General features: G+C 43.5%; 1 protein-coding gene and 2 long non-coding RNA genes across 15 annotated transcripts in view; 2 read left to right on the top strand and 1 right to left on the bottom strand.

The window, feature by feature from the left end:
- LOC309871356 overlaps positions 1–2180 on the top strand; it is a 359459-nt gene extending 357279 nt beyond the window's left edge. For 2 of the 3 annotated variants that reach the window (XR_014315232.1, XR_014315233.1), the window contains exon 3: positions 1669–2180. This is a non-coding gene — a long non-coding RNA (uncharacterized lncRNA). Of the gene's footprint in view, positions 1–415; positions 498–1668 lie in introns of those variants that run through there. The other variant, XR_014315234.1, reaches the window with a different exon arrangement.
- Positions 2181–2625: 445 nt separating this feature from the next.
- LOC309871358 lies at positions 2626–6806 on the bottom strand. The gene is made up of 2 exons (XR_014315236.1): positions 5989–6806; positions 2626–3275 (listed from the first exon to the last, which is right to left on the bottom strand). It is a non-coding gene; the product is annotated as an uncharacterized lncRNA (long non-coding RNA).
- A 147-nt stretch (positions 6807–6953) lies between these two features.
- LOC309871347 (uncharacterized protein) overlaps positions 6954–25279 on the top strand; it is a 244129-nt gene continuing 225803 nt past the window's right edge. For 5 of the 11 annotated variants that reach the window (XR_014315223.1, XR_014315224.1, XR_014315225.1 and 2 more), the window contains exon 1: positions 6954–9317. Coding sequence is in view for 5 of the 11 variants with exons in the window: in XM_082744304.1 (XP_082600430.1) it covers positions 8604–9317 (714 nt within the window). In the remaining 6 variants the exon portion in view is untranslated. Of the gene's footprint in view, positions 9318–12403; positions 12432–12607; positions 13325–25279 lie in introns of those variants that run through there. The other 6 variants (XM_082744303.1, XM_082744300.1, XM_082744302.1 and 3 more) reach the window with 4 other exon arrangements.

Below are 25279 nucleotides of genomic sequence, written 5' to 3' on the forward strand. Positions count from 1 at the left end.
TCTCAATAGTTTATGACCCTAGCCTTCCTTCAACAATATTACTGTCCAGATGGTTTAGCCAGAATCCCTTCATCCTTACCCTTGATGTTCCATCTTAATTTTACATTCAGTGACCCCCACCATGCTCTTTAGCTGTAAATCTCCATTTGTCTGAGCTGAGCCATATTTCTTTCCCATACTATAAAATAAAATCCCATCGTAGTAGCATCCCTTGAATAAAATCTTCCTTACTGTCTTTAATGGGTGTCACAATTTTTTTTTTTTCTTTAACAGTCAGGAGGGTGCTAATGGAGTACCACAACAAAAGGCCTAACTTCCTATAATGGACATTTCCTTGGTTTACCTGGCAAATACTCTTTCTCTCTTCTAAGGAAAATTTCCAGTTGTCAGTATAACTGCCAACTGGCCCAGGGGTGGACAAATGAGTCAGATGAGACCAAAATGAAAATTCTGTTGAGACACTGGACCTTGAGGATTCAAGCCAAGGACAAAAAAGTGTTGGTACTCCATTATTCTGATGGTCCATTAACTCTTGCTTTTTTGATTCCTGTGTCTATCATTGTCCCTGCCTTTTTGAAGATAATGACCATTTATCTGAGTACACGGTTCACAGAATCCCTTTGCAGTGGCCCATGCGGGCCAAGGTAGTAGAGCATAATAGATCTCTGTAAGTTTTTAAAAAAATGTCTTTGTCCCTGTTGCCCATGGCCATTAAAGACAAAAGGTTGGGGGTAGGGGGATATTGGAAAAGGTGAAGTTCTAGTTACTCACTGATTTTTTGATTGGTAGAGAGAAAGCAACACCTACATACAGGGCCAGTGGGTGAGTGGAGGAAACATCTTTGGCTCTAGGAGGAATGGGGGAAGGAGAAATATTAATATTCTTTGTCTTTGGAACTGCCCCTGAAGACTTCCCCACACAGGAAAATGACCTAGCGTGACTCTCCTAAACTTCGGCAAGCCCCTTAAATTTAACTGACATCTAGATCTGATACTCCCTGCTGGATAACTCTGATCATTATTTGATTGTTATTTATTTTATTTTAAAATTATTTTTAAAGAAAATTTTAATCTAAATACAATTAATTAACATATAATACTAGTTTCAGACATACAGGTTAGTGATTCATCAGTCTTTTATAACACCCAGTGCTCACTGTATCACATGCCTTCCTTAATGTCCATCACCCAGTTACCCCATCCACCCATCCCCCTCCCCTCTAAGAACCCTCAGTTTGTTTACTGTGATTAAGAGTCTCTTCTGAGGGGTACCTGGCTGGCTCAGTGGGTTAAAGCCTCTGCCTTCAACTCAGGTTATGATCTCAGGGTCCTGGGATCGAGCCCCACATCAGGCTCTCTGCTCCCTGGGGAGTCTGCATCCTCCTCTCTCTCTCTTCTTGCCTCTCTGCCTACTTGTGATCTCTGTTTGTCAAATAAGTAAATAAATTCTTTTTTTTAAGTCTCTTCTGGTTTGTCTCCCTCTTTGACTTCATCTTGTTTTATTTTTTTCCTTTACTCCCCTATGATTCTGTTTTGTTTCTTAAACTCCACATATGAGTGAGATCATATGATAATTGTCTTTCTCTGACTGACTTATTTCGCTTGGCATAATACCCTCTACTTTCATCCCTGTCGTTGCAAATAATTGCCATTTATTTTAACTCGACAGAGAAGGCCACTAGAAACAGCAGGTGATGGCCCCAGCTCCTGTCCCTCCATGCAGAACATCTGTCAACACCTGTGGACATCTTTTCCTCCCCCCATTCCTATGAATGTTGCTCAGTTGTTACATGGCATGGACAAATGCTGTTGGCTGGTGGCATGGACACACTGGACAAGCTTGGCCTTCGGTAAAACAAAGACAGGATTCAATTACTCAAACTGAAACAGGAATGCTTGGATGAACAAGCCTGCCAGGAAGTCCCACTGGAGGTACTCAACCTGTGCCCCTTCCCTCTTTGGACCAAGAACCTGAACTTGAGAGATGAATGGCTTATCCAAGGTTATGGCAAGGTTACACAGAGCTGAAACTAGACACAGGTGTACATGCCTATTGATCAAGGCTGGCTGTGAAATCGAACTGCCTCAAATCTTGATTCTTTTTGCCACTTCTTATTCTATGACCCTGTTTTTCATAGTTTAGGATGTAGGAATAATAAAAATATCAGCTAATGGGGTATCCTGACATTTTGATGTTTTAGTTCTTGTCAGACATTTACCATAATGCTTAGCACATGGATATGTGTGTGCACACACATGCACATGCTTGACACTCAAAAAATTGTTCCCTGATATTAACTTTATCAGTGCACTTTGCATCCACCACCAATTGGCTGCTTTGTCACAAACTGATTAAAGCAGAACTGTCAAGTGAGGAACTTCAAAGCCAAAGCATTAAGTGCTTTGAAAAACCAGCACCTGGGAGGATTTGTCTCAGCATCTGTGATTAGAAGGCAGCAAAAAGAGACTTTGGGGACACAGTTCACCCCTTCATGAAGCAGCCATTCAGAACTTTCTCCGAAGGGCTAATGCCTAATCTTCCAAAGACCAGCAAGAACAAGCTTATGGTTTGTTAAAATCAGATTTTTAAAAGATTTTTATTTATTTATTTGAGAGAGAGAGAGAATGAGTGAGAGAGAGAGAGCATGAGAGGGGAGAAGGTCAGAGGGAGAAGCGGACTCCCCATGAAGCTGGGAGCCTGATGCAGTCCTTGATCCTGGGACTCCAGAATCAAAATCAGATTGATTGACTCAATACAGTCAGGGAGGACATTCCTCAGGAGTCACAGAATGCTGGTTGCCATGAGGGAGGAGTCTTTTACAAAGTCTGGGCTCTCACAGAAGGAGTCTGAAGCACGTGTATGGAAAGTAGAGGTCAGTTCTGGATTAGAAGCTCTTTCTGAGGGGAAATGAGTAGAAGCAGGGATTAACCAGGACTTGGGCTCTGCCTTATTCAGTTCAAGTTGCTGCAAAAAATGATGACAGACTGGGTGGCTGAAACAGCAAAACATGTACTATTCCTTGCAGTTCTAGAGACTGAGAAGTCCAAAAGCAAGATCCTGGGAGATCTGATATCTAGCAAGACACTGCTTCATTATCTATAGATGCCCATATTTCTGTTGTAGCCTTGCATGGATGACAGCTGGCAGAACAATCTCTCAGGTATTTTCTCAGAAGTGCTTTTATCTCATTCACAAGTGTTCCAATCTCATGACCTCATCACCTCTCAAAGCCCATACCTCCTGATGGCACTCCTTGAGGGTCAGGGCTTCAACATCTGAATTGGGACAAGACACACACATTCAGTCCATGAGCAAGTGTTGTCATGAGGACAGCGTAGCTTATCAACTGGGTATCCCCAGGAATCCATGGGACTAGCAAAGCAGAATCTGGGGGTGTCACTGGTAGGAAAGCAGGAGTTCCCCAAGAGACAGTCCTCACAGCATTTTACAGAGACAGCATGACCCTTGAGAAACAATAGTTTCCGTGACCCATACTCCAGCCTTTATCTATGCCTGTCCTCCCTGCTGGATTCACAGCAAGCCTACTTCTTTCTTTTCCAGTACAAATGGATTTCCACTCTCTGAATCCTGATGAATTTTTGCTCTTTTGCAGTTAGTAGGTTGTGCCTCAGGATTCTGCATGTCTGGATTTGCAATCGTGGAAACTGCCAAAGGTCTAGGGACCTGCGTGGCAGAACCCGGCCTCTACCACTAATGCCCAAGGTAGGGACTCTGGTCCCTTGAGCGTCCTGTGCTGCTGTCAAAGGTCTGTGTGCATTGGCTTATTGTTTTTTTTTTTTAATGTAATTGCTTATACGTGTGTTTGATCATGCTCAAGTGGCTTTTCTGTGGAAATAGTGGCCAAGCTACACCTAGAAGTCACTGAAGAAAGTTCTAAGAACTCCTGGTTGGTATGAGGCTAGAGAGAGAGAGAGAGAGAAAGAGAGAAAAGAAATCTGCCTCTCTGCATTTTGCAAGTCCCTGGGCAAAATCTGTTGGCTGTGTACTCCTCACATGGAGATTCCAGGCAGGGAGGCCCTCCTGAGCCTCATCTTCCTGAGTTCCTCCTCCAGGAGCAATCCCTAGTTTGAGACCAGGGTTAGGGAAGGAAGAGCAGCAAAGCAGGTTCGAGAAGGAAGGACTGCCACAGACCATGGAGCACCAGAGGGCCAGGCTGGTACCTTCTCACTGTTGGGGTACAAATGGGCTCAGCTCAGCAGGTACAGGGGTGCCCTTGGCCCCTCTGGTGGGATTTGCAGTGCCCCAAACTCAGGAAGAAAAAAGGCTGGCTCTGGTGACTTATTTTTGACTGGGAAGGAGCTGACAGCAATGGAAATAAACAAGTAGGGAATGATGTTGGAAAGTTGGAGCGTTTGTCCTTTATATCTCAGCTTTCTCTCCTATCTTCCCTTGCTCTGTAGTGTGTTCTCAAAGAAGATTTTGGCATGATATTTCTGTTCACTGATTTACTCCTGAGCTGTGTCTTTTCTGCTGTTCAGCTCATCTGGTGAATTCTTTTACTGTAAAAAGTATCTTGCCCTTGCAAGGGCAAGACCTGAGAAATCCCAGAGATTTCAGCTTGCCACCGGCTATTTGGAATTCTGGAAAGGATTCAGAGTAGGGGAAATCGTCTTGGACATCTGAGACCACCCCCACATTCAGCGGTCCCCTGGACACAAACCCAGACCTTGATACTGATCCTGAACCATGCTCTCAACTCAGACCCCTGTGATCCTCACCACAGTGCTTTCAGATCAGTGCAGCCATGCCCATAGGCACAAACTCTTAAGCCTAAATTCTGTCCTGAGAGGTCTGTCCCCGACGGCCTTCCTCCAAAGCCTCAGAGATTGGGGACAGTGAGGAACACCTTAGGACTCACACTGCCACCCTGAAAGGAACCATGCCATTTGGAACTCCAGAAAGGATTCAGAGGAAATGAAATCTGCATTCCTACCTCTGGACACCCCCATATTCAGCAGGCCCCTGGATGCAAACCTGGAGCTTGACACTCACCCTGAACAAATCCCTCGACTGCCCCCTCCCCCAGAAAGATGGACAGAGTGCTGGCAGATCGGGCCTGCCATGTGGTGGGCCCTAACCATAACCTTTGGTTTGGTTCTCAGGATTCTGACCCCAAAGGCCTTGCAGTAGGTGCCCTACAATTTGGGGATACCTGGGCAATCCCAGAGGACTCAGCCTGCCGCCCAGAAGGAAACTGTGACATTTGGAACTCTGGAAAGGATTCAAAGGAGCAGAAATCTGCATGCCCAGCTGAGGACACACCCACACAGAGCTGACTCCTGGACACAAAGCCAGAGCCAGACACTCACCCTCACCTACACTGTCAACTCAGCCACCCAGACAGCTCTCCATGGGGTCTTCAGGTCAGTCCTGCCATGTCCCTGGTCCCTAACACTAACCCTTGGATGGGTTCTGTAATGATCTCCTCATTTCAGGTTATGTGGTGGTTCTGCAGGACATTGTCCTGGTGTGGGATCAAACACATTGAAGCATCCCGTGTGAAGTGGCAAACGTGGTAAAGAAATGACGGCTGGGGAATCTGAGTGTGGAGACAGCACGTATTTGTGCTGCTATAACAAGCTGGCTGCACTTTGAAATCACCGCAGAGGAAATGACACTTCCAAACATCCATGTTAGCATGACGACACGGAAGCAGAGAGAACATCAGACTTTGGGATGGAGGCCAAGCCCTCCCAGATCCAGGTCACCCAACATGGAGAGGACACATGTTAGCAAGAGACTCATGGGAGGATTAAATCATGGGCCCCAGTATCTCAGGTGCAGTGGATTTGGAATTTCAGTTTTCCACAACGTTCCACTACAAGCTGGTTAGAACTGTACAAAAGCAGGAAGGGAAGCCCCAGTAAAGTGGACTGGGGATGCCAGAAGGGGAGGCTGGAAGGGGGCGCCTGGTGCTCAGTGCCCATTACAGACCCCACATTGCAATCCCCCACAGGAGAGACTCACCTATTCCAGGCCCCACAGGGGAAGCCGGAGGTTCATCTCCTGACTTTTTGTAGGAGCTTTGCAGCTCAGCTGGTGAGAATTCTCCATCACCCTGCCTTTCTCCAGGGGACTTTCCTTCAAGCACCCTTCCCAACTTCTTCCTCCTCCATGAAATAATGTTCCTCTCCTTTGTTTCTCGCACTTGCCTGTGATGGGACCGTAGCTTGCTCAGCCCAGACTGCCATTCTCTGCTCTTCCCAAATAAACCCATGCTGCTGGCCAAATAACTGGCAGATTGAGTTTAAGGCAAATTGAACTAATAAATTCAAGAACTTGCAAGGAACAAAATCAATATGCACAAATTAGTGGCACTCCTATGTGCTCGGAAGGAACCATCAGAAAGAGACTATGGAGAACGATCTCATTTACACCTGCATCCAAGACAGCAAGATACTCGGGAGGCCCCTGAACCAAGAAGGTGACAGACCTGTCCTCTGACAGCCCTGCAACAATGACGACAGACAGGGAGGGGGACACACGGAGATGGGGAGGCACTGTGCTCAGGGAAGAACCCACACTGGGAAAATACCTACTCTCCCCCAAACCGTCTACAGAGTCCTCACTCTGGCTCCTGAATTTCCAGACTCGGCACAAGCCTGGAGTGGGTGTGGATATGGGAAGGACCCCGCAGGGCTGAGGTGGGGGGAGCACAAGCACCGAAGCAGGCGGACGCTCCCTGACTGCAGACCATCTGAGGAGCCCCAGGAACCGAATCCGCGAGCACACAAACACAGACAAGGACCGAGGAGCACCCGAGCCCAGAAAGGGGGGACCCCACAGCCCCGCGCACAGCACAGCAGGAGGCCACATCTCCTCACACAAAACGACGGAAGCCCCAGTGTCTACACAGGGCGCCCTTCCTCTGTGGGGTCCTGAGATTACGAACCCCTTGACAGTCCACTCAGGCGGCTTCTCCTCACCTCCTCCAGCATCTGGTCCTTAGGAGGTTGGACTGCTGCCAGTGTGGGCGCGTCCTCCACAACGGGTCCGGTCAGTGTGGCTGCAGAGCCACACCCTCCTCAGCTTGTCCTGTCAGGGTGGGAGGCGCCCCACATTCTCCAGAAGTCTCCACAGTGGGTCCTGAAGAGGCGGGGCTCGAGTCCCAGCTGTGGCTGCGCAGCCTGGGCTCAGGGCGGGAGCTGGGGTCTGGCGCCCTCTGCAGGCGGTGGAAGGCAGTGCAGGACTGTGGGAGCTCACCCTTCAGTGGAAGGTCCTGCTTCCTTCCCGGGTCCAGCTGACGCCATTTCATTCCGGAAATTCAAGCTGCATGGAGCCCAATACTCCCCAACTTCCCCCCAAATAGCTAAGGAACAATGAATTGGAAACAATGTGGAATTACAACATTCCTTGACGCAAACAGTGGCACTGAACATGGCCCTGATGCAGACCCACACTCTGACCTCAACTTGGTCTCAAGCCTGGACCCTACCCTAATCCAAGACCCTAACCCTAGCCCCCAACCCAAACAATGTTCACAAGAATCAAAAGGTAGAAACTGCAAATATCCATCAATGGCAAGTGCATAAGCAAAGTGTGGTGAAGGGTTTGAATTTGGGTTCAGGTTCAGGTTTTAGTCAGAGTTCTAGATCAGGCTTTGGGTTTAGTGTTAGGGTGAGGATTTAGAGTGAAGGACAAGGGAACAGAGTTATAGTTTAGGGCTTTAAGTTTATGATTTAGGCTTTAAGACTCAGGGCTTATGGGATAAAGTTCAAGGTCAAATTTGGAGTTTGGCTTCATGCTGAGATTTGGGTTCAGGGTTCATGACTTGGAGGTCTGGTTTAGGGTTTGGGTTCGTGGTTCAGGGCTTGGATCCAGGGCTCAGGTACAGGCTTTGGGTTCAATTTCAGGTTTGGGATTCAGGGTTCTAGTTTGGGCTTTAAGGTCAGCTTAGGTTTCAGCATTGTTAGGGGTTAAGTTAGGTTTAGGGATGACACATTTTCTTCAGTTATCATCATGGACAAAAAAATTCTACCTGAAGTTTCTAAGTCAGAAATGTATTTCATCTGGGGGCGCCTGGGTGGCTCCGCGTGTTAAGCCTCTGCTTTGGGCTCAGGTCATGATCTCAGGGTCCTGGCATCCAGCCCTTCATCAGGCTCTCTGCTTGGCGGGGAGCCTGCTTCCCCATCTTTCTCTCTGCCTGCCTCTCTGCCTACTTGTGATCTCTGTCTGTCAAATAAATAGAATTAGTAAAAGCTATTATATGATCTTTTACAAACCATTTCCTATCTTTGCATTCTCATGTGCCAAGACAGACACGGATTATTTAAAACCCTGAAGAGAGTGCTCCTGCATTTAAATTGCCTGTAACCTTCGTGTAATAGATTTATGATTGATGATAGAGTTAGTTAAAATATAACTATTTTACATATTTACTCTCAGTAAACGATTTCAACCTATGCTCATTTAAGTAACTTGGTGCATAATCCCTTTTCTATTAAACCATAGTGCAAGGACCAATGCCGTGTTTCCGAGAGAACCCCAAGCTATTTTTCTAGAATGGCCCTATGCCTATATATCAGGCGTCCTGTTTTCACTCCCTTTGTGGAGCACCTACCCTGGAGGTCATGTAATAACCAATGACCAAAAAAACAAACAAAAAACCCAAAAATCCAGGTCGAAGTGCCATCCCTGCCTGGAGAAGAGACTGCTCAGACAGATCCCGGGCAGGCATCTCAGCCCAGGCCTGTGCTGGGGAAGCTGGTTCCTGGCTTTGGGAGCAATCTGGAAGCCAGCAAACTGACCCAAGAGTGCAGCTGGCGTTTAGGACTGATGATCTTTTCGCAGCCAGGCCTCGGGCGGACACCCGCTCAGGAATCCAGGCTAGGAGGCTGCCCAGCGCTGGCGCTGGCAAGGCTCGCAGCCCGCCTGGGCTTCGCCCCGCACCCCAGCCCGGGCCAGGGCCTCAGGAGGGAGGGGGGCGGGGGCGGGGCAGAGAAGGGGCTTTGCTAATTTCCAAAGCGGGAAGTGAGCTCGAGGAGGACTCAGGAGGGAGGGGGGCGGGGGCGGGGCGGGAGCGGCCCGGAGAAGGGGCTTTGCTAATTGCCAAGGCGGGAAGTGAGCTCGCGGAGGACGCAGTGGAGAGTCTGGGAGGAGGTGGAGGGGCTGGCGGAGGAGGGGCGTGCAGCGCCAGGGTGCTGTGCTGTGGCCCAGTCGGGACTGGAGGACCCACCGTACTCGCCGCCTGTGCACTCCCGCGCTCCAGCCTAGCCCCCGAGGCCACGCTGTCCGGTTCCCACCGCCTGCTGCCCCTCCCCGCCCCATGGCTTCTCCGGAGAACCCTCTGCTCACAGGTAAAGTGACACCGTGCCGCCCCTCACTTGGAGCAGAAAATGCCGGCCACGAGGGGGGCGGGGGGGTTGTCGGGGCCCAGCCTCCCGCGAACCCCAGGGCACCCGGACCACCCCGGCCGCGGCGCTGCACCCCGTCCGCCAGTGGTCGGGCCTGGGACAGCGCTGCACAAGGTAACCCCCGCCCCCGCCAGCGGGCAGGCTAGCCCCCATCCTTCCGCACGCGCCTGTCAGAGCCTCCTGCCATTCCCAGGGCACCCAGAACCCAGAGAGTGAGGCCTTGGGTGCTTTCTAGTGACAGATTCAAGGCAATTCTTCGACTTTGGGACTTCAGAGTTAACATAGTTTTCATTTGTGATTATTATTTTTGTGTGGGGGCCATAGCTTTTCTTTTGACCTATGGTTGTTTTCACTCCCGGTTCTGAAGAAGCCCCTAAATCATAACCCTGTTGAGGACTCTGAAAACTCTCAGAGCAGCAGTGCTGGGGGACAGTGTGGACACATGCTTTGGTTTTTCCTCTGGCCTGATTCTGTGGCAGCCCCGCTCTGTCCTCCTCAGACTTCAGAGCAATATCTGAACAAGTGGAGAAGGGACCAGGGGGTCAGGAAGGTGGCCACCGAAGAGTGACTTCTCTGGAGGGTGACTGAGCTAGCAAGTGAGCATGTTAGTCCAGCTCTGCCTGCAGTCGGGATGGAGCTGAACAGGGGCCAGGGAAGGGGAGGAGGAGCAGAGAGCGGGGACAAAGGGACCAAAGAGGAGATTCAGATGAAGGGATGTAATGGGGAGGAAAGAGAAGAAACTCTAGAAGACAGGCATGTAGAAAGGAAAAGGGATGCAGTGGGCATTGGGAAAGAGCACCACCAGGGAAGGAGAGAGGGGAAGGGAAGAGGGAGGAAGAGAGGAAAGGGGAAAGGGAGAAGGGAGGAGTCAGCATGCCAGGGCTCCCCCTGCATCTGAAGAAGAGGTGGCTGGTCCAGCTTGTCAAACAGGGTGCTCACTCTTTGGTCCCAGTTTCTGCTCCCAGTGCTACTGTGCTTTGCAAGGAAGGCAGGCTGTCCCCTGGGACCTACTGGAGCCCACTGGAGCCCATAGGAGGGTGAGAGAGGTAAGATGCCACCGGGTCCTGTCCTGAGCTGCTCCCAGCCACCAGCCTCACCACATGGTGCAAGAGGGACCCCAGAACAAAGGAAGGACACAGGCCCCCATGTCTGCCGGTGGCCCTGGGCACTTAGCTCATCGCAGTGAACCACACCGCTTCCTCAACCCAGGCTTTCAAAGCCTGCTTCTTCGTTCCTGGCTTTCATGTCTGTAGGAACATGAGCCAGATCTAACTCATCTCTGACAGACAATTCTGACTCACCCCGTGTCAGATTTTTATGAGTGGCTGTGATAGAGTAAGATAGCAATGCTCCAACAAATGGACTGTTTCCTCCCACTTGACCTCAACAGTCTTATACATTTTCTTAGCGTAAACATCTTGTCTCCTTCCATTAAGCTTATAACGTGGTCTAATAGTATACATGTGCCTTCGTTAGATGCGAAGCGATACAGAGGTCCTTTTTTTTTTTTTTTTTAATTTTACAAGGTAAAGTCAGTGAACACATCCAATTTGACGAATACATCTCTAAAATGTCAATCCAGGCAAAGCTTTTACTGCCTACAGTTTGGAGCCTATGTGGTGACGTTTTGAAAATGCTTTCAGTCCCTCAGTGAGGCTCTTAGAAGCTAGCCAGGGCTTACTATGTGCCAGGCACTGTGTCAGGTGTTGGAGCTAAAGGGAAGGAGAGCTTGGAGGCTGGCTGGGGAGGGACATCCATGACACAACCACAGCTAGAAACGGAGGCCAGTGCTAGAAAAGAGAGAGCAGGCTGCATGGAGAGTGTGGACCATGGGGCTTGTGAGCTCACAAATAAGTGGGAGTAACTGGAGTGGGGAGATGGGGGAGAGGAAGAGGGTCTTCCCATCAATGGGAATCACCTGTGCTTGGAGGCAGGAGCCATGAGGGGTCTCCACAGGAGGAGGGAGGCAGTGTGGTTGAAGGGCAGAGAGATGGGGCAGAACAGGCATCAGTCAGTTGGAGGGGTATGAAGAGACTGATGGGAGGATTATGGGTGCCTTTGGAGGACTGGGAATTTGTTAGAAGATCAGTGCAGATTTCTATGGAGACAAATGCCAGGAACTGATAGGTCTTTGAAAGGTCACTCTGGCTGCCTTTTGGCAAAGGGGTTGGTAAAAGGCACTTGCAGGTGTGAACACACCAGGTGGGAGGTGAGTGCAGGAAATCAGGTGAGGGAGCATGGGAACATGGTCCGGGGGTATATAAGGGGGAATAGCCTTTAAGGAGTCCACAAATTGGCACCAGCTGTGGCTTCATTACAGAGCTGGAAGGGGGAGGTGGGTGTGTCCTGGAGGTTATAGAAATTACATGAGAAAGGGACATCTTTTTAGATCTTTTTTTCAACTAGAGGAACTCTCACCTTATTGATAGAATTCCAGAGTGGGAACCGATGGACATGAGGACATCTTTGAAATGTCTGAATATGTTCTTCGACATCTTTGCAAGTGACGAGGAGACCTTGACCTTAGGAGGCCTCGGCCCTCTTTGTAGCCAAAAAGATTTCACCTACAGATTTGTGTTCTCCCTTTTAAAGTCAAGGAGACAGTCCTTCCAAAGGACACCTCCTATCATTTTACCTTCTCATCATACCTCACGTGCTGGGATCTCCAAGACCCTCTGTTCCAGGTTGTGAGTATCCACTTTGGCCGGGCTGGTCTTGCCACCACAGGAAATCTAGAGCCTGTAGTGCTATTAATAACATCATCTAAGACTGTATTTGCTGCCCTCATGGCCTCTTCCCACCATGACTCACTGAAGCTTTTTACACATTGTATCCATTAAGCTATAGTTCCCAAAGCTCATCTTCTCTAGTGCCATTAATTTTTAGGGGACCAGGCAAACCTTAAACTTGTCCCCCTTAATTGGATCCCTGTGCCCCCACAATCTCTTTGAATGCCTTTCACCATGATCCTTGAATGAGATCTGAGACCACTGCTGGTACCTAACACTTCTTGGCACCTTGTCTGTTAGGTTCTTGGAAGAGGAGGTGGCTATGGAGGTGAGTGGGGATGGGAATGGGAGGATTTCTCCCTTCACTTCCCTTTTTGTTTTTTCAAATAATGGGTTTTGAGGGGGAGTGAAAGGTTAACCAGACCATTTATTTTCCATCTCCCATTGATAAAATGTTTACCACTCCCCACTGGAAGAATTTAGATCTTACGTTTGAATCTCAAGGAAAATCTCCCAAACCCAGACCACCACCATGTGGATTCAGCCATCTTCTGATTCACCTCCAGATTGTCTCCTCCTAACTGCCCAAGCCACAGGTTAAGGGCAAAATGTTCAATGCCCAAGCAATTAAGTGGGGAACACGTTTATCTAAGCAATTGCATGCAGCTCTGTATCTGCATACAGGGGGTCTCTTCCAAGCCTTTCCAACCTCAGCAAAACAAGACAAAGCCCCAGCGATCTGGGGTATATATCATTCATTCATTCCTGGGTTCAACACTCATGGCGGATCCCCACCAAGACAGTGGGAGAGCAAGGACTGGAGAAATCCTGGAAGCTGAAGTCTGAGGAGGATTTCAAATTCAAGTCAGAGATGAAAGAAACATCTGGACTCGGTCCTCAGGTACATGCAGTATTCTGAACTGAGGCTAGAACCAGAGACCATTCTAATGAAAGGCCTCTACAGGTGGGCTCTCACAGGTGGGCTCCGACTCAGTTTCGTGTATATTCATTCATGAAATAGCTCTTCAGGTCAACATGCAGAAGAAAACCATTTAATAAAACTGACAATGAGGAGAGGAAAGGGAAGCCAGAAGGCTTGTGAATGGGGAGAAAGGAAGAGCCAGGGCAGAAAACCAAGAATCCCTCCCTGCCCTCCTTGCTGCCAGGGAGGTCTGAGGGACTAGTTTCCACCTGGGATCCCAAGTCCAGAACAAAAGCAGCAGGGCCACGCGGGGGAGGGAAGGGGGTCCTCAGCACGCGCGCCTGGGGGTGCCAAAGATGGGGGCTAGTGTGCCTGCTGGCGGGGGGGGGGGGGGGGGGGGGGGGCACCTCTCAAGGTGCTGTCCCCAGCCCGACCCCATGCGGACCCGGGTTGGGCGCAGCGTCTGGGGTGGTCCCGGTGGCCTGGGGTTCGCGGGAGGCTGGGCCTCGACAACCCCCCTCCCCACCCCCAGGTCGCGTCCTGCGCTTTCAGCTCCTGGTGAGGGCGCAGTGCGGTGTCACTTTACCAGTGCGAAGAGGGTGGTCCAGAGAAGCCTTGGGGCGGGTAGGGGCAGCAGGAGCGGGACAGCAGGGCCTCACGCGGGAGCGCACTGGAGACGTCCGGTGGGTCCTGCAGTCCCGACTGGGTCTCAGCACAGCACCCTGGCGCTGCACGCCCCTCCTCCGCCAGCCCCTCCATCTCCTCCCAGACTCTCCGCCACATCCTCCGTGGACTCACTTCCCGCCTGGGCAATTAGCAAAGCCCCTTCTTCGGCAGCCCACGAACCGCCCCCGCCCCCCTCCCTCCTGAGTCCTCTGCGAGCTCACTTCCCGCTTTGGAAATTAGCAATGCCCCTTCTCTGCGCCGCCCCCGCCCCCCTCCCTCCTGAGGCCCCGGGCCCTGGCTGGGGTGCGGGGTGAAGCCCGGGCGGGCTGCAAGCTTTGCCAGCGCCAGTGCTGGGCAGACTCCTAGCCTGGCTCCCTGAGGGGGTGTCCGCCAGCGGCCTGGCTGCGAAATGATCATCAGTCCTAAACGCCAGCTGCACTCTTGGGTCAGTTTGCTGGCTTCCAGATTGCGCCCAAAGCCAGGAACCAGCTTCCCCAGCACAGGCCTGTGCTGAGATGCTTGCACCCGTTGTGTCTGAGCAGTCTCCTCTTCTCCAGGCAGAGATGGCACTTCGACCTGGATGTTTGGGTTTTTTGTTTGTTTTTTTGGTCATTGGTTATTACATGACCTCCAGGGTAGGTGCTCCACAAAGGGAGTGAAAACAGGACGCCTGATATATAGGCATAGGGCCATTCTAGAAAAATAGCTTGGGGTTCTCTCGGAAACACGGCATTGGTCCTTGCACTATGGTTTAATAGAAAAGGGATTATGCACCAAGTTACTTAAATGAGCATAGGTTGAAATCGTTTACTGAGAGTAAATATGTAAAATAGTTATATTTTAACTAACTCTATCATCAATCATAAATCTATTACACGAAGGTTACAGGCAATTTAAATGCAGGAGCACTCTCTTCAGGGTTTTAAATAATCCGTGTCTGTCTTGGCACATGAGAATGCAAAGATAGGAAATGGTTTGTAAAAGATCATATAATAGCTTTTACTATACGGTATCAGCAATTTATCATAAAGAAGCGGCCTCCAGCTAAAAACTCAGCTTTGAAAAATGCAGAAAAGCAGCAAACGTTTCCATACCCTCTTGGTGACCAGAGGCATGCTTTGTGCATCATCTCTTTCGTGGTTCTGAGGCCCATGGCGCTCAGTAGTTTAGTGTCTTATTCTCTGTCTTATTCTCTGAAGAAATACCAGGCCCAGAGAAGAAGGTCCTGCTGGGTGTCTGAAGAAAGTACAACCTTTTAGATGAAGCTTTCTGGAAAGTTTGTTAGTGGTTTGGTCTGCTTCTGATAGGAAGGGAAATTTTTTTAAAGATTTTATTCATTTATTTATTTGACAGATAAATCACAAGTAGGCAGAGAGCAGGAAGAGAGAGAGAGAGGGAGGTGGAAGCAGGCTCCCCACTGAGCAGAGAGCCAGACATGGGGCTCAATCCCAAGACCCTAGGATCATGACCTGAGCCAAACGCAGAGGCTTTAACTCACTGAGCCACTCCAGTGCCCTAGGAAGGGAAATTTTTTAAAGAGTATTTTCTCTTTGAATCTATTTTGAGGTTTGGTTTGTGGTTCTTTCTTAATTCTCATGAAGATGGAATTAATTCTGAGGTTGGTTGTCAGGAATCGCATATCAAATGGAGCTTCTTGTTAGCAATAAATAAATAAATAAATAAAAGCTCATGTGTTGGTATAAAGCTATTATGCTTTTCAAAATCCCGAACTATAATTCATGTATTGTGGTCGTTCTTTATCATATCACACAGGAGAGAGGTGGCAGAAACACACTTTCAGGTTAATTTTTTTACAAGGAATATTGACTTATGAACCTACTTTGTTATTCCCTTTCATTCAATTTTCCTGTACCTCCTTTTCTATGAATTGTAACGGTAACCCATCATTATTTTTATTGTTGCCACATGCTTTGTGAACCATAAAGTGTACGCTATAAATGGGAGTGCTTTTCTTTTTTTTGTAGTTTACAAAAAACTAATATATTTTTAATTTATTTTTATTTATTTTCAGCATAACAGTATTCATTCTTTTTGCACCACAACCAGTGCTCCATGCAAGCAGTGCCCTCTATAATACCCACCACCTGGTACACCAACCTCCCAACCTCCCACCCCTTCAAAACCCTCAGATTGTTTTCAGAGTCCATACTCTCTCTTGGTTCAGCTCCCCTTCCAACTTACCCCACCTCCCTTCTTGTCTCTAACTCCCCATGTCCATGAAAAACGAATTTAAAAACATTCATCCACCAGAGTACCCAGAGGGCTCCCATATAAACTATCTGTCATTACATTATGTCCCGATGTGGAGCTCGATCCCAGGATCCTGAGATCATGACCTGAACTGAAGGCAGAGGCTTTAACCCACTGAGCCACCAGCCCCAATGTATTCTCTTCAGTACCAGAATTTGTAACCAATTGGCAGATGAACAATGAGGCAGTCAAATGAAAAACAATAGGTCTTAGACCTGCAAGAAATTCGAATTCGATGAATTCAGCTACTCAGGCACTGTTTCACATTTTCAGATCTCTGCAGAAAAGGGGTTAACCTTTTTACAGCATGTAAAAGAGAAGACTATAACACATAATATGTGTAAGCATGTAAATATCAAAATATATCCCATTAGTTGCTAAGACACACAGGGCCTATTTTTTCTCTCAAAGTCATGAATATGTAGGAGCAATAAGTGAGAAGTATCATAGTAGAGTTTCCCCCTGCAAAGAACATGAAGCCAGGGAGAAACAGCACAATCCAAATAATAGTATGTCATAGACTGAAACCAGCCATAAGTTATAATTAAATTTATGGACCATTGTTAACCCCATGATAATATAGTGCATGGTGAATATAATGCACAGTGAAAATTCTGGGTACTAAATTGAACCTGCAATTTGAATTTGTTTGTAAACATATATTTACAAAGAAATTATTTGTAAACATCCAAAGACCAATAGTTATTTTCTCTATGTAGTGATTTGCCTTGAATTTTGTTTATTTCTTTAAATTGTAATTATTTTTTAAGGATTTACTTATTTGAGAGAGAGAGAGAAAGCAAGCAGGGGGATGGGCAGAGGGAGAAAGTCTCAAGTGGACTCCCTGCTGAGTGTAGCGCCTGGTGCAGGACTTGATCCCAGCACCCCATGATTATGATCTGAGCCAAAACCAAGAGTCAGCCTCTTAACTAAAGGAGCCACCCAGGTTCCCCTTTAAATCTTAATTATTTAAAAAATAAAAACATATGCATTTGGAAGCACAACAACATTCTGTATAGCCTAACAAAAATATAGTAAATAAGATTCATTTGTTCTACTTTACTATTTTTCTTTGGGAGATTCTGTATGCCTATATAACTATATTTTAGGAAATGATTTGTTTAGTTCATTTAATAGTGCACTGTATTTTTCATTGACTATTTATTCTTTCATAAAGAAGTTTCCATTTACGTTGTGCCAACTATCGACCATGACGCAAAATGAAACTTTAAAAGGCTACTCTTGACAGAAAAGTATAAAAGAAAATCCTAAAGATCTAAATCTCAATCATCATAAAAGACGACAGTTAAATAAATGGTTCTTTGTAAAACAGTAGCATTATTTAGCATTTAAAAAATGTATACTCTTTACTTTGAAGTCTTTTAGAAATCTAAAATATGACTTTCTATGGTTTGTGTCTCCATATTCCTTTATTGCCAGTTTAAACAAATCCACATGCTTTGATTCAAAGGTAATAAATTCCTCTTATTTGGAAAAATGATGTTTATTTTTGTTCTCTCACCCTTCGCAGGTGGTTTCATTTTAGCACACTTCAGAGTTATAATTTCATGCTTATTAAAAACATTTATTATGATCTACATAGATGAATGAAACTTTTATTTTATTAAATTATTTGACAAAAAAATCTGTTATTTTAAAAAAGTATTTCCTTTGAAGGGTTAATTTAGAACGTTCAGAGAGGATCTAGGAGTGTGGTATTATGCAGTTTTTAAGTAGGTATGAAATGGTTATTTATATGATTGTTTCTTTAAGGCTTATGTATATTGTCCATTATATGCTATAAAATATTTTGAAAGTAAATTTAAGGTATGTTTTACATAGTTTATATTTTGGAAAAAATTATTGAAATGACTAATGAAATTCAGTATACTCTCAACATTAATTTATTCTGAAATTTACCAATTGTCTATTGAACCTATTATATGGCAGATATTACTTGAGACTACACTGGTAAATGAAATACTTGGCTTTGTAGAACTTTTATTTTCATGGGTGAGACAATTAAAAGCTATAAACCTTAATAAAAATTGCATAGTGCATTCAAAAATGATGAGTATAATGGGGAAAAAGAAAAATTAGATCAGGGTGAGAAAAATCAAGGTTGCTAGGCAGGGGATGGGGAGTTAAAATTTTTAATAGGAAGATCAGGGTAGTTACAATGAAGCTGACAATTGAACAAAGGTATGGAAAGGTGATGAATTTGCCCAGAACTATCAGCAATAAGGTCACTCCAGACAAAGGAATTGGCTATCTTGAAGGCCATAAGGTTGGATCATGCCTGGCATATCTGAGGAATAGCAAGGAGGCCACTGTGAGTGACTGAAGAGTAGCAGGGAAAGAGGTCACAGAGGTTAAATGAGTGGCTAGATCATGTAAAAGCTTAGAAGTCATTGTAAAACTCTGGCTTTTATATTTGGAAACTTACTGTGTGATAGAATTTCTGCTTATAACTGAGAGTTCAAATGTCCATAAAATTTCAAGGATTCTTATTCTAGTAAGACAGAATAAAGAAAAAGAGTTCATATTTTCACATGGTGTAACAAATGCTCGGAGATCCAAGTGTAGGAAGCTATGGGAGCACAGAAGAAGGCACTAAAATCTCACCAATATATTTGGTGACTGTGACTATATATAAATTTGTATTTTCTAGATTTTTTTATAGTCATGGAATCACACAGTATATACTATTCATTGCCTGGCTTTTCTTTTCTCAGCATCATTATTTTGAGAATCTCCAACTGTAAATAGTTCATTTTGATGTTGAATAGTAATTTCTTTAATGAATAGATCATAATTTGTCTTTGCTCTATTGATGGACATTGATGAACATTTCCATTGTTTTCAATTCTTAAAAATAAAGCTGCTATGAAATTCATATACAAGTCCTTGTATGAACATAGGGTTTGTTTCTCTTGGTTAAATGCCTAGAAGTAAAATGGCTATTTATGTAACTGCAACATATTTTGCATTTAAAAAAATTTTCAGACTCTTTTCCAAAGTGGTTGTATCATGATATATGCCAACAACAGTTTAGATTTTTTGTTGCTTCTCAATCTAGCTCAGATGAAGTACAATTAGCCTTTATAATTTTAGCCATTCTAATAGATATGTAAGCATGTCTCATTATGATTTTAATTTGTATTTCTTTAATGTCTAAATGTTGAGAAATTTGTCATGTGCTTATAAGCCATCCATTTCCTTTTGGTGACATGTCTCTTCCATTATTACCTTCACATGTAAAATTGGATACTCTGTTTGGTTATTAGTAAGGTTTTTTATTTTTATTCATTTTTTAATAATCAGAGTAGATGTCCATTATCAGATATATAATTTGCAAATCCCTTCTCCATCTTTACGGTTTCTCAATGGAGCTTTGATAGCTGTGTCTTTCAAGAAATATGCTACTTCTTTCCTGGTACACGGAGGTATGACTAGAACATTATCAATGTTGACCTTTGCAAAGAAAATCGTGGCTTAAGATATAGGTAGTCTGCAGTTGTTGGGAGTGTTCACCATCCTTGCCTCTAACTCATCTCTCACTGCCCACACATTCAGATATAGGGGAATATTGATTGACAAAATATTAATTGCCAAATAACACTAGTTAGAGAATAAGAAAAATTCAGGCACCTGATTATATAATATTACTTAAATAAAATATGTTTTTATAAGTGCTATTGGAAGTAAATTCCTCAATACTTTAATCACACAGAATGATGGAATCCTAGATTTTTTTTCTTGTATTTACTAAGAAAATGATCATGCCTCAAGTATATTAAAATGGAATAGGGAAAATTAAAAATTGTTTTAAGTTGATTTGCGTGTGTTGTGCGTATGTGATAGAGAAAGTGAGAGAGAAATAGAAAGAGAGAAAAAGAGAAAGGGAAAGACAGAGAGGTGGCTGCAGTGAATTATGAGTTGCAGGATAGATTTTAAGTTTTGTCTTTTGCTTTCTACATTTCCTTTTCCTTAGGTTCAAGAGAACAATCAATAATATCTCAAATGCCTGCTGGTAACATCAGCAGAAAGAGTTAGAGGTTCCCAGAAAATTAAAGATGTGATATAGTTTTCCTGACATAAGAAAAGTCATTTTTTGTCCCCAGCTATTTTCAATGATCTATACCCCACCTGTGTACTTGCCCAAGCACACTTCTTCCAAAATTTCCTGGGAGGCTCTTACAAAGAAATGCAAAAACCTCACTAGTTAAGGATTTTGAGGGAACAAGGCAATGGGAAAACTAACAGTCACCACCAGACCAGGAAATAGCCTAAGCTATTGAGACAATAAATCAGTGGTAAAACTCCTAGTGCTATTTCAAAAGTAATCAAGGCCTTGCATTCCTTGTCCCAGAAAATGAGCCCAAGACCCCATCTAGTTTATATCTGCTCTTGAAGCCTGCAGAGTCCCTTTCCCTTGTCCAACAGTTACCTCTGCTTTATTCTAACGTTGAAGTTTCTGCCCTCGGTGGAATACAAGCATCATTCAGGTGAACATGCAATACATATTGCACAAATACATATGTGGATGTGCATGCATCCACAACCTTATGACCAACCATACACGGGATAATAAAACTCTCCCTTCTGAGTATTCATCTTAAATACTAAATAAAAATCTCTCTCCTGTTCAAACAGTCAAGGCTTTGGAACTTATTCCCTGTGATCTCCTTGTATGTTGTAAACAAAGATTCCTTTGTTTGACAACTCCACCTGTTTCTGTGATTCACCAAAGACTGACCTCAGTTAGTTCCGTTACTGTAATGGCTTTCACTACTCTGATTAAACTGCAACTCTGAAGAGATGCTTTGCTTGTTTTAAAAAAAATCAAGAAAAGGGAGTAGTAGTCAACATTGTTACTTTGAACTTCCTGCCCTAAGGGGCTCTCCTGTTGTTTCTCTTTGACTTCCTGGACTGAAACGACAGAAATTTGGCAATACATCACTCCCCAATCCAGATTACTGACAGAACAGTTTAGACTCTTAGAAAAATATTAGTTTAAAAGATCACATAATTAAATACTTAAGCATGTAGGGTAATATAGTGGTTTACAAGAAATATATTTTGGTCATCTGAATATTTGGTTTTCAACCATGGCTACTGACTCACAGCTCCTAAAACTCTTGGAATTTCCTGTGATAAGGGTGAGAGAGGTGTGTTTTGTTATGTTAATGAAGTGACCTTCAGACCTCACTCAAGGCAAGGGCTGTTTGCCTGAAGGACCAACCACTTGGTGAAAGCCTTCATAACTTTTTGCCCAACATGCCTCCCCTTCCTCCCAATTCAGGATTATCTGGGGAGGGAAGAGGAGCTGGAGATTAGATCAGCAAATGACAATGATTTAGTCAGTCATGACTATGTCATGAAGCCTCCACAGAAAACCTGAAAGGACTGGGTTCAGAAAGCTTTTAGTTTGTTAAATGTATGAAAAGGCAGGAAGAGTGGCAGTCTTACAGAAGGTAATAGAAGCTCTGTGCCCATTCTCCATACCTTGCCCTGTGCACTTCTTTATCTATCTATTGATTTAAAACTTCTATTATATCTTTTAATAAGCTGGCAAACATATAGTAAGTATTTTTCTGAGTTTTGTGAGTCCCTGTAGCAAATTAAAAGAACGTAAGAAGTAGGCCACTGGGACTTCCAACCTGTAGTTGCTCAGTCACAAGCACAGGTAATAACCTGGGGCCTACAGTGAGACTGGCATCTGAGATGGGGTTGGAGATAGTCTTGGAGGACTGATCCCTTAACTGATGAAATCTTACGCTATGTTCAGGTAGATAGTGTCAGAATTTAGTTGAATTCTTGGAGATCCTGCTGTTGTCTGAAAATTATTTGGCAATGTTGGTATGATGTCCTAAAACCCAAAAAGATATAGCTACCTCAAAATAAGAATAAGGTTGACAGCTTATATATAATAAGTGAGTATATCAGGGATTTAAAGTATACCCAATAAATAATGTAAGGAAATAAGGAAAGATTTTGAAATAAAAACAAGAATAAGAACCTAGTGGTACTAATAGATTAAATATATGTAATCTAGTTGAATTAAGAATACAATGGATAGAATACGTAATGGATTCAATAGAGATAAGAAGTCACTTAAGGATATAGTCATCTGGATACCAGCAAAGCATTAAAATTATCAATATAAAAGAGGTGTAAGATGTAGGTGATACGTGTGGAACAAAAGCTAGAGAAAAAAATTAGATTTCCTTACTACTCATAGCCTGTTGACAAGTCCTTGAAGTTCCTCTGGGGACTCAGCTGCTTCCATGTGGACACATCTACTCAGGCCAAAAAGCATTCTTAGTCCACTCCCCCCAGGATACTGAAAATCTACTTTCACATGTAAAAATTACTTTGGAAACTTCTTTATCTCTACTCCCCACCCCTGCCCTCAAGATATACATTGGCAATCATCTCCCAAGCATATACCCACTGATACATATCAGAAGAGTCTCTTCACTGAGTTTTTACTAAATAGTAATAAATGACCTTTCCCTAACAATAGCTAGCCCCATCAAGGTCCTGGAAACCTTGTTTATAAAATACCTTGGAGGCTTGTGCTATCCCTAACCTCATCCCAAATTGAAAGTATATAATCAGCCACTCTTCATGACCCTCTCTCTCTACTCCAAATAAATGAATAAATAAATTTTTTAAATAAAATAAAATAAATGACTTTTTTTAAATGAAAGAAGAAAAAGGAAAGAAATATTTGAATATTAATGTACATCTATTTCTCAAGCATAAAATAGTCAAGACACTGGATTAAAACTTACATACAAAAAAAGAAAGAAAATATTCATAACTATAGTTGACTCTATGAATCCCAAACTAGGGCATACATACCAAAGACAAAAAAAAATCATAAGTGTTAGAGAGAAAAAAAATAATTCATTAATAAAGAAACAAGAATCCGACTGACAGAAATTTTTTAAATAACATAAGATATAAAAAATAATGAAGTAATAGCTTTATTATTTTGAAAAAAATAATCACAAATGTAAACATTAGATCCTTATAAAATGTCATTGGAATAGGAAGTCATAATAAAAAAAAATATTTTCAGGAATACAGACCACAGATAATTTGCCTTAATTTGTGTAGGCAGCACTTAAATACTAATATTATTTTAACAGTTAAAATGTACTCTATGACCTATGGGGTGGGGTAAAAGAGGATGACCAAGTCATCTTGAAATAATTCAGTTTTATGAAAAAAGTAAAAAGATCGAAAAAAAGACTTGAAGAAAAGAGAGATAAAACATATGCATAATAAAAATAAATAAATAAATAAACAACTGGAGTGCCTGGGTGACTTAGTCGGTTCAAGTTGTCTGCCTTCAGCTCAGGTGATGATCCCAGGGTCCTGGTATTGAGCCCTGCATCAGGCTCCCTGCTCAGTGGAGAGTCTGCTTCTCCCTCCCATTGAGAAAAATAATTTGACTTATTTATTTGAGAGAGATAATCTTTAAATTTTACTTATTTATTTGAGAGAGAGTGAGAAAAGAAAAACATGCACACAGGAGGGGGAATAACAGAGGGAGAGGGAGAAGCACCCCACTGAGCAGGGAACCCCCTGCGGGGCTCTATCCCAGGACCCGGGTATTATGACCTGAGCTATAGGTAGACACTTAACTGACTGAGACACTCAGGTACCCCAATGAATACAATCTTTAAAAATAATAATAATAAGTAATATTTCATATAGTATGATTTTTTTAAATGTAAGACTTGGTATAAAAACAGGATGACATACTTGTCTAATAATAGCAAAAGACTTTGATAAGTTTAGATGCAGTAGTACATAAAAAATTTAACTTCTTTCATTAACTGATAATTTAATTAGATTAAATTAAGAGACATCAAAATTTAGAGAATCTAATAGTCCTGATCTATTAATAAATGTAGCCATCCTGACCCCAAAACAATAGTCTTCAGTAAGTATATAAGCATAAGTTGAACATTTACACAAACAGGCCATTATTTAGGCCAGAAGTATATGCCAATAAATTCCTAGAGTTAAATATCGGGCTATATTTTCCAAGAATAAGGCAATAAAATTAGAAAACAATGACCAAAATATTAAATTCATATAATTGGAAGTTAACTTCATACCTAAAAAGAAATAATACAGCTAATTCAGAAATTTTTAGAATTACAGTACTTTGGTAATATCAACTCTCAAAATGAGTAACGGACAGGTGGGGCTAGGGAGGAAGAGATCCATAGGGAACTTTGTGAACAGGCTCTCAGAAATCCCCAAAATGTGGTGTGGTAAAGAGATAAATTGGACCACCCTACCCCGGGAAGAGCACCCTGATCTAGGCATGTGGGATGGAGGACCACCCTGCCCTAGGTGTATGGGGTGGGTCATGTGGGGTGGGTGTCTCTATGATAAACACCTGTAACCAAAAAAGAATAATCAGACCCTCAAAAGGAGGTAAGCCATTGCAGCAGTTATTGATAGAGATGTTAAAAGGATTAAAGTTGCCTGGTTACCTTTTTATAAAAAATAAACCCTGAAGGCACTCATTGTTAACTGTGTGGGGACCCCTCTTAGTTGTGAGAGCTTTTTCTATATATTTACTTGATAAACTTCTGTCACTTCCTCACTCTCCATTGCCCACGAGATTCCTTCTTTGACTCCAAGAGACAAGAACCTAGCTCTCCCACATCATTCCCTAGAGTTAAGTATCAGGCTATATTTTCCAATGATAAGGCAATAAAACTAGAATAGAATGACTAAAATATTAAGTCCATGTAACTGGAAGTTAACTTTATACCTAAAAAGAAATAATACAGCTAATTCAGAAATATTTAGAATTACTGTACTATGGTAATATCATTTGTGAAAATAAGTGACAATAATTAAAGGTATGAAGGAAATCTAAAGGTTTAATTGTATTAATTCAAAAGAAAAACAAAACAATACAACAAAAACACCAAAGCATAAAACAACAAAACAAAACAAAAAGAATATAAAGGCAAAACCTAAAAACGACAGCAGTAATAACAAAATATTATAGAAACAAACAAATTTTTGGAATAGATTAATAAGAAAGATTTGACCAATGAGTACTGGTCAGGAATACTCAGAGATGATGAAGATAAAATAAAATACTAAATGAAATGTATAAAAACTAAATTATAGACCTAAGAGACTAATTAAAAATGCTTCTAGAAAAAGAGTCTCATTTGAAGACAATAAAATTAATAGCACCATAGAGAAAACTGTATTTGTGACATAGGGGAGCAATTAGAGATGATAAAGTATTTCCTTAAATATCAAAGATA

Source organism: Mustela nivalis, assembly GCF_964662115.1.
Source record: "Mustela nivalis genome assembly, chromosome: 8".
Classification (NCBI taxonomy): Eukaryota; Metazoa; Chordata; class Mammalia; order Carnivora; family Mustelidae; genus Mustela; species Mustela nivalis.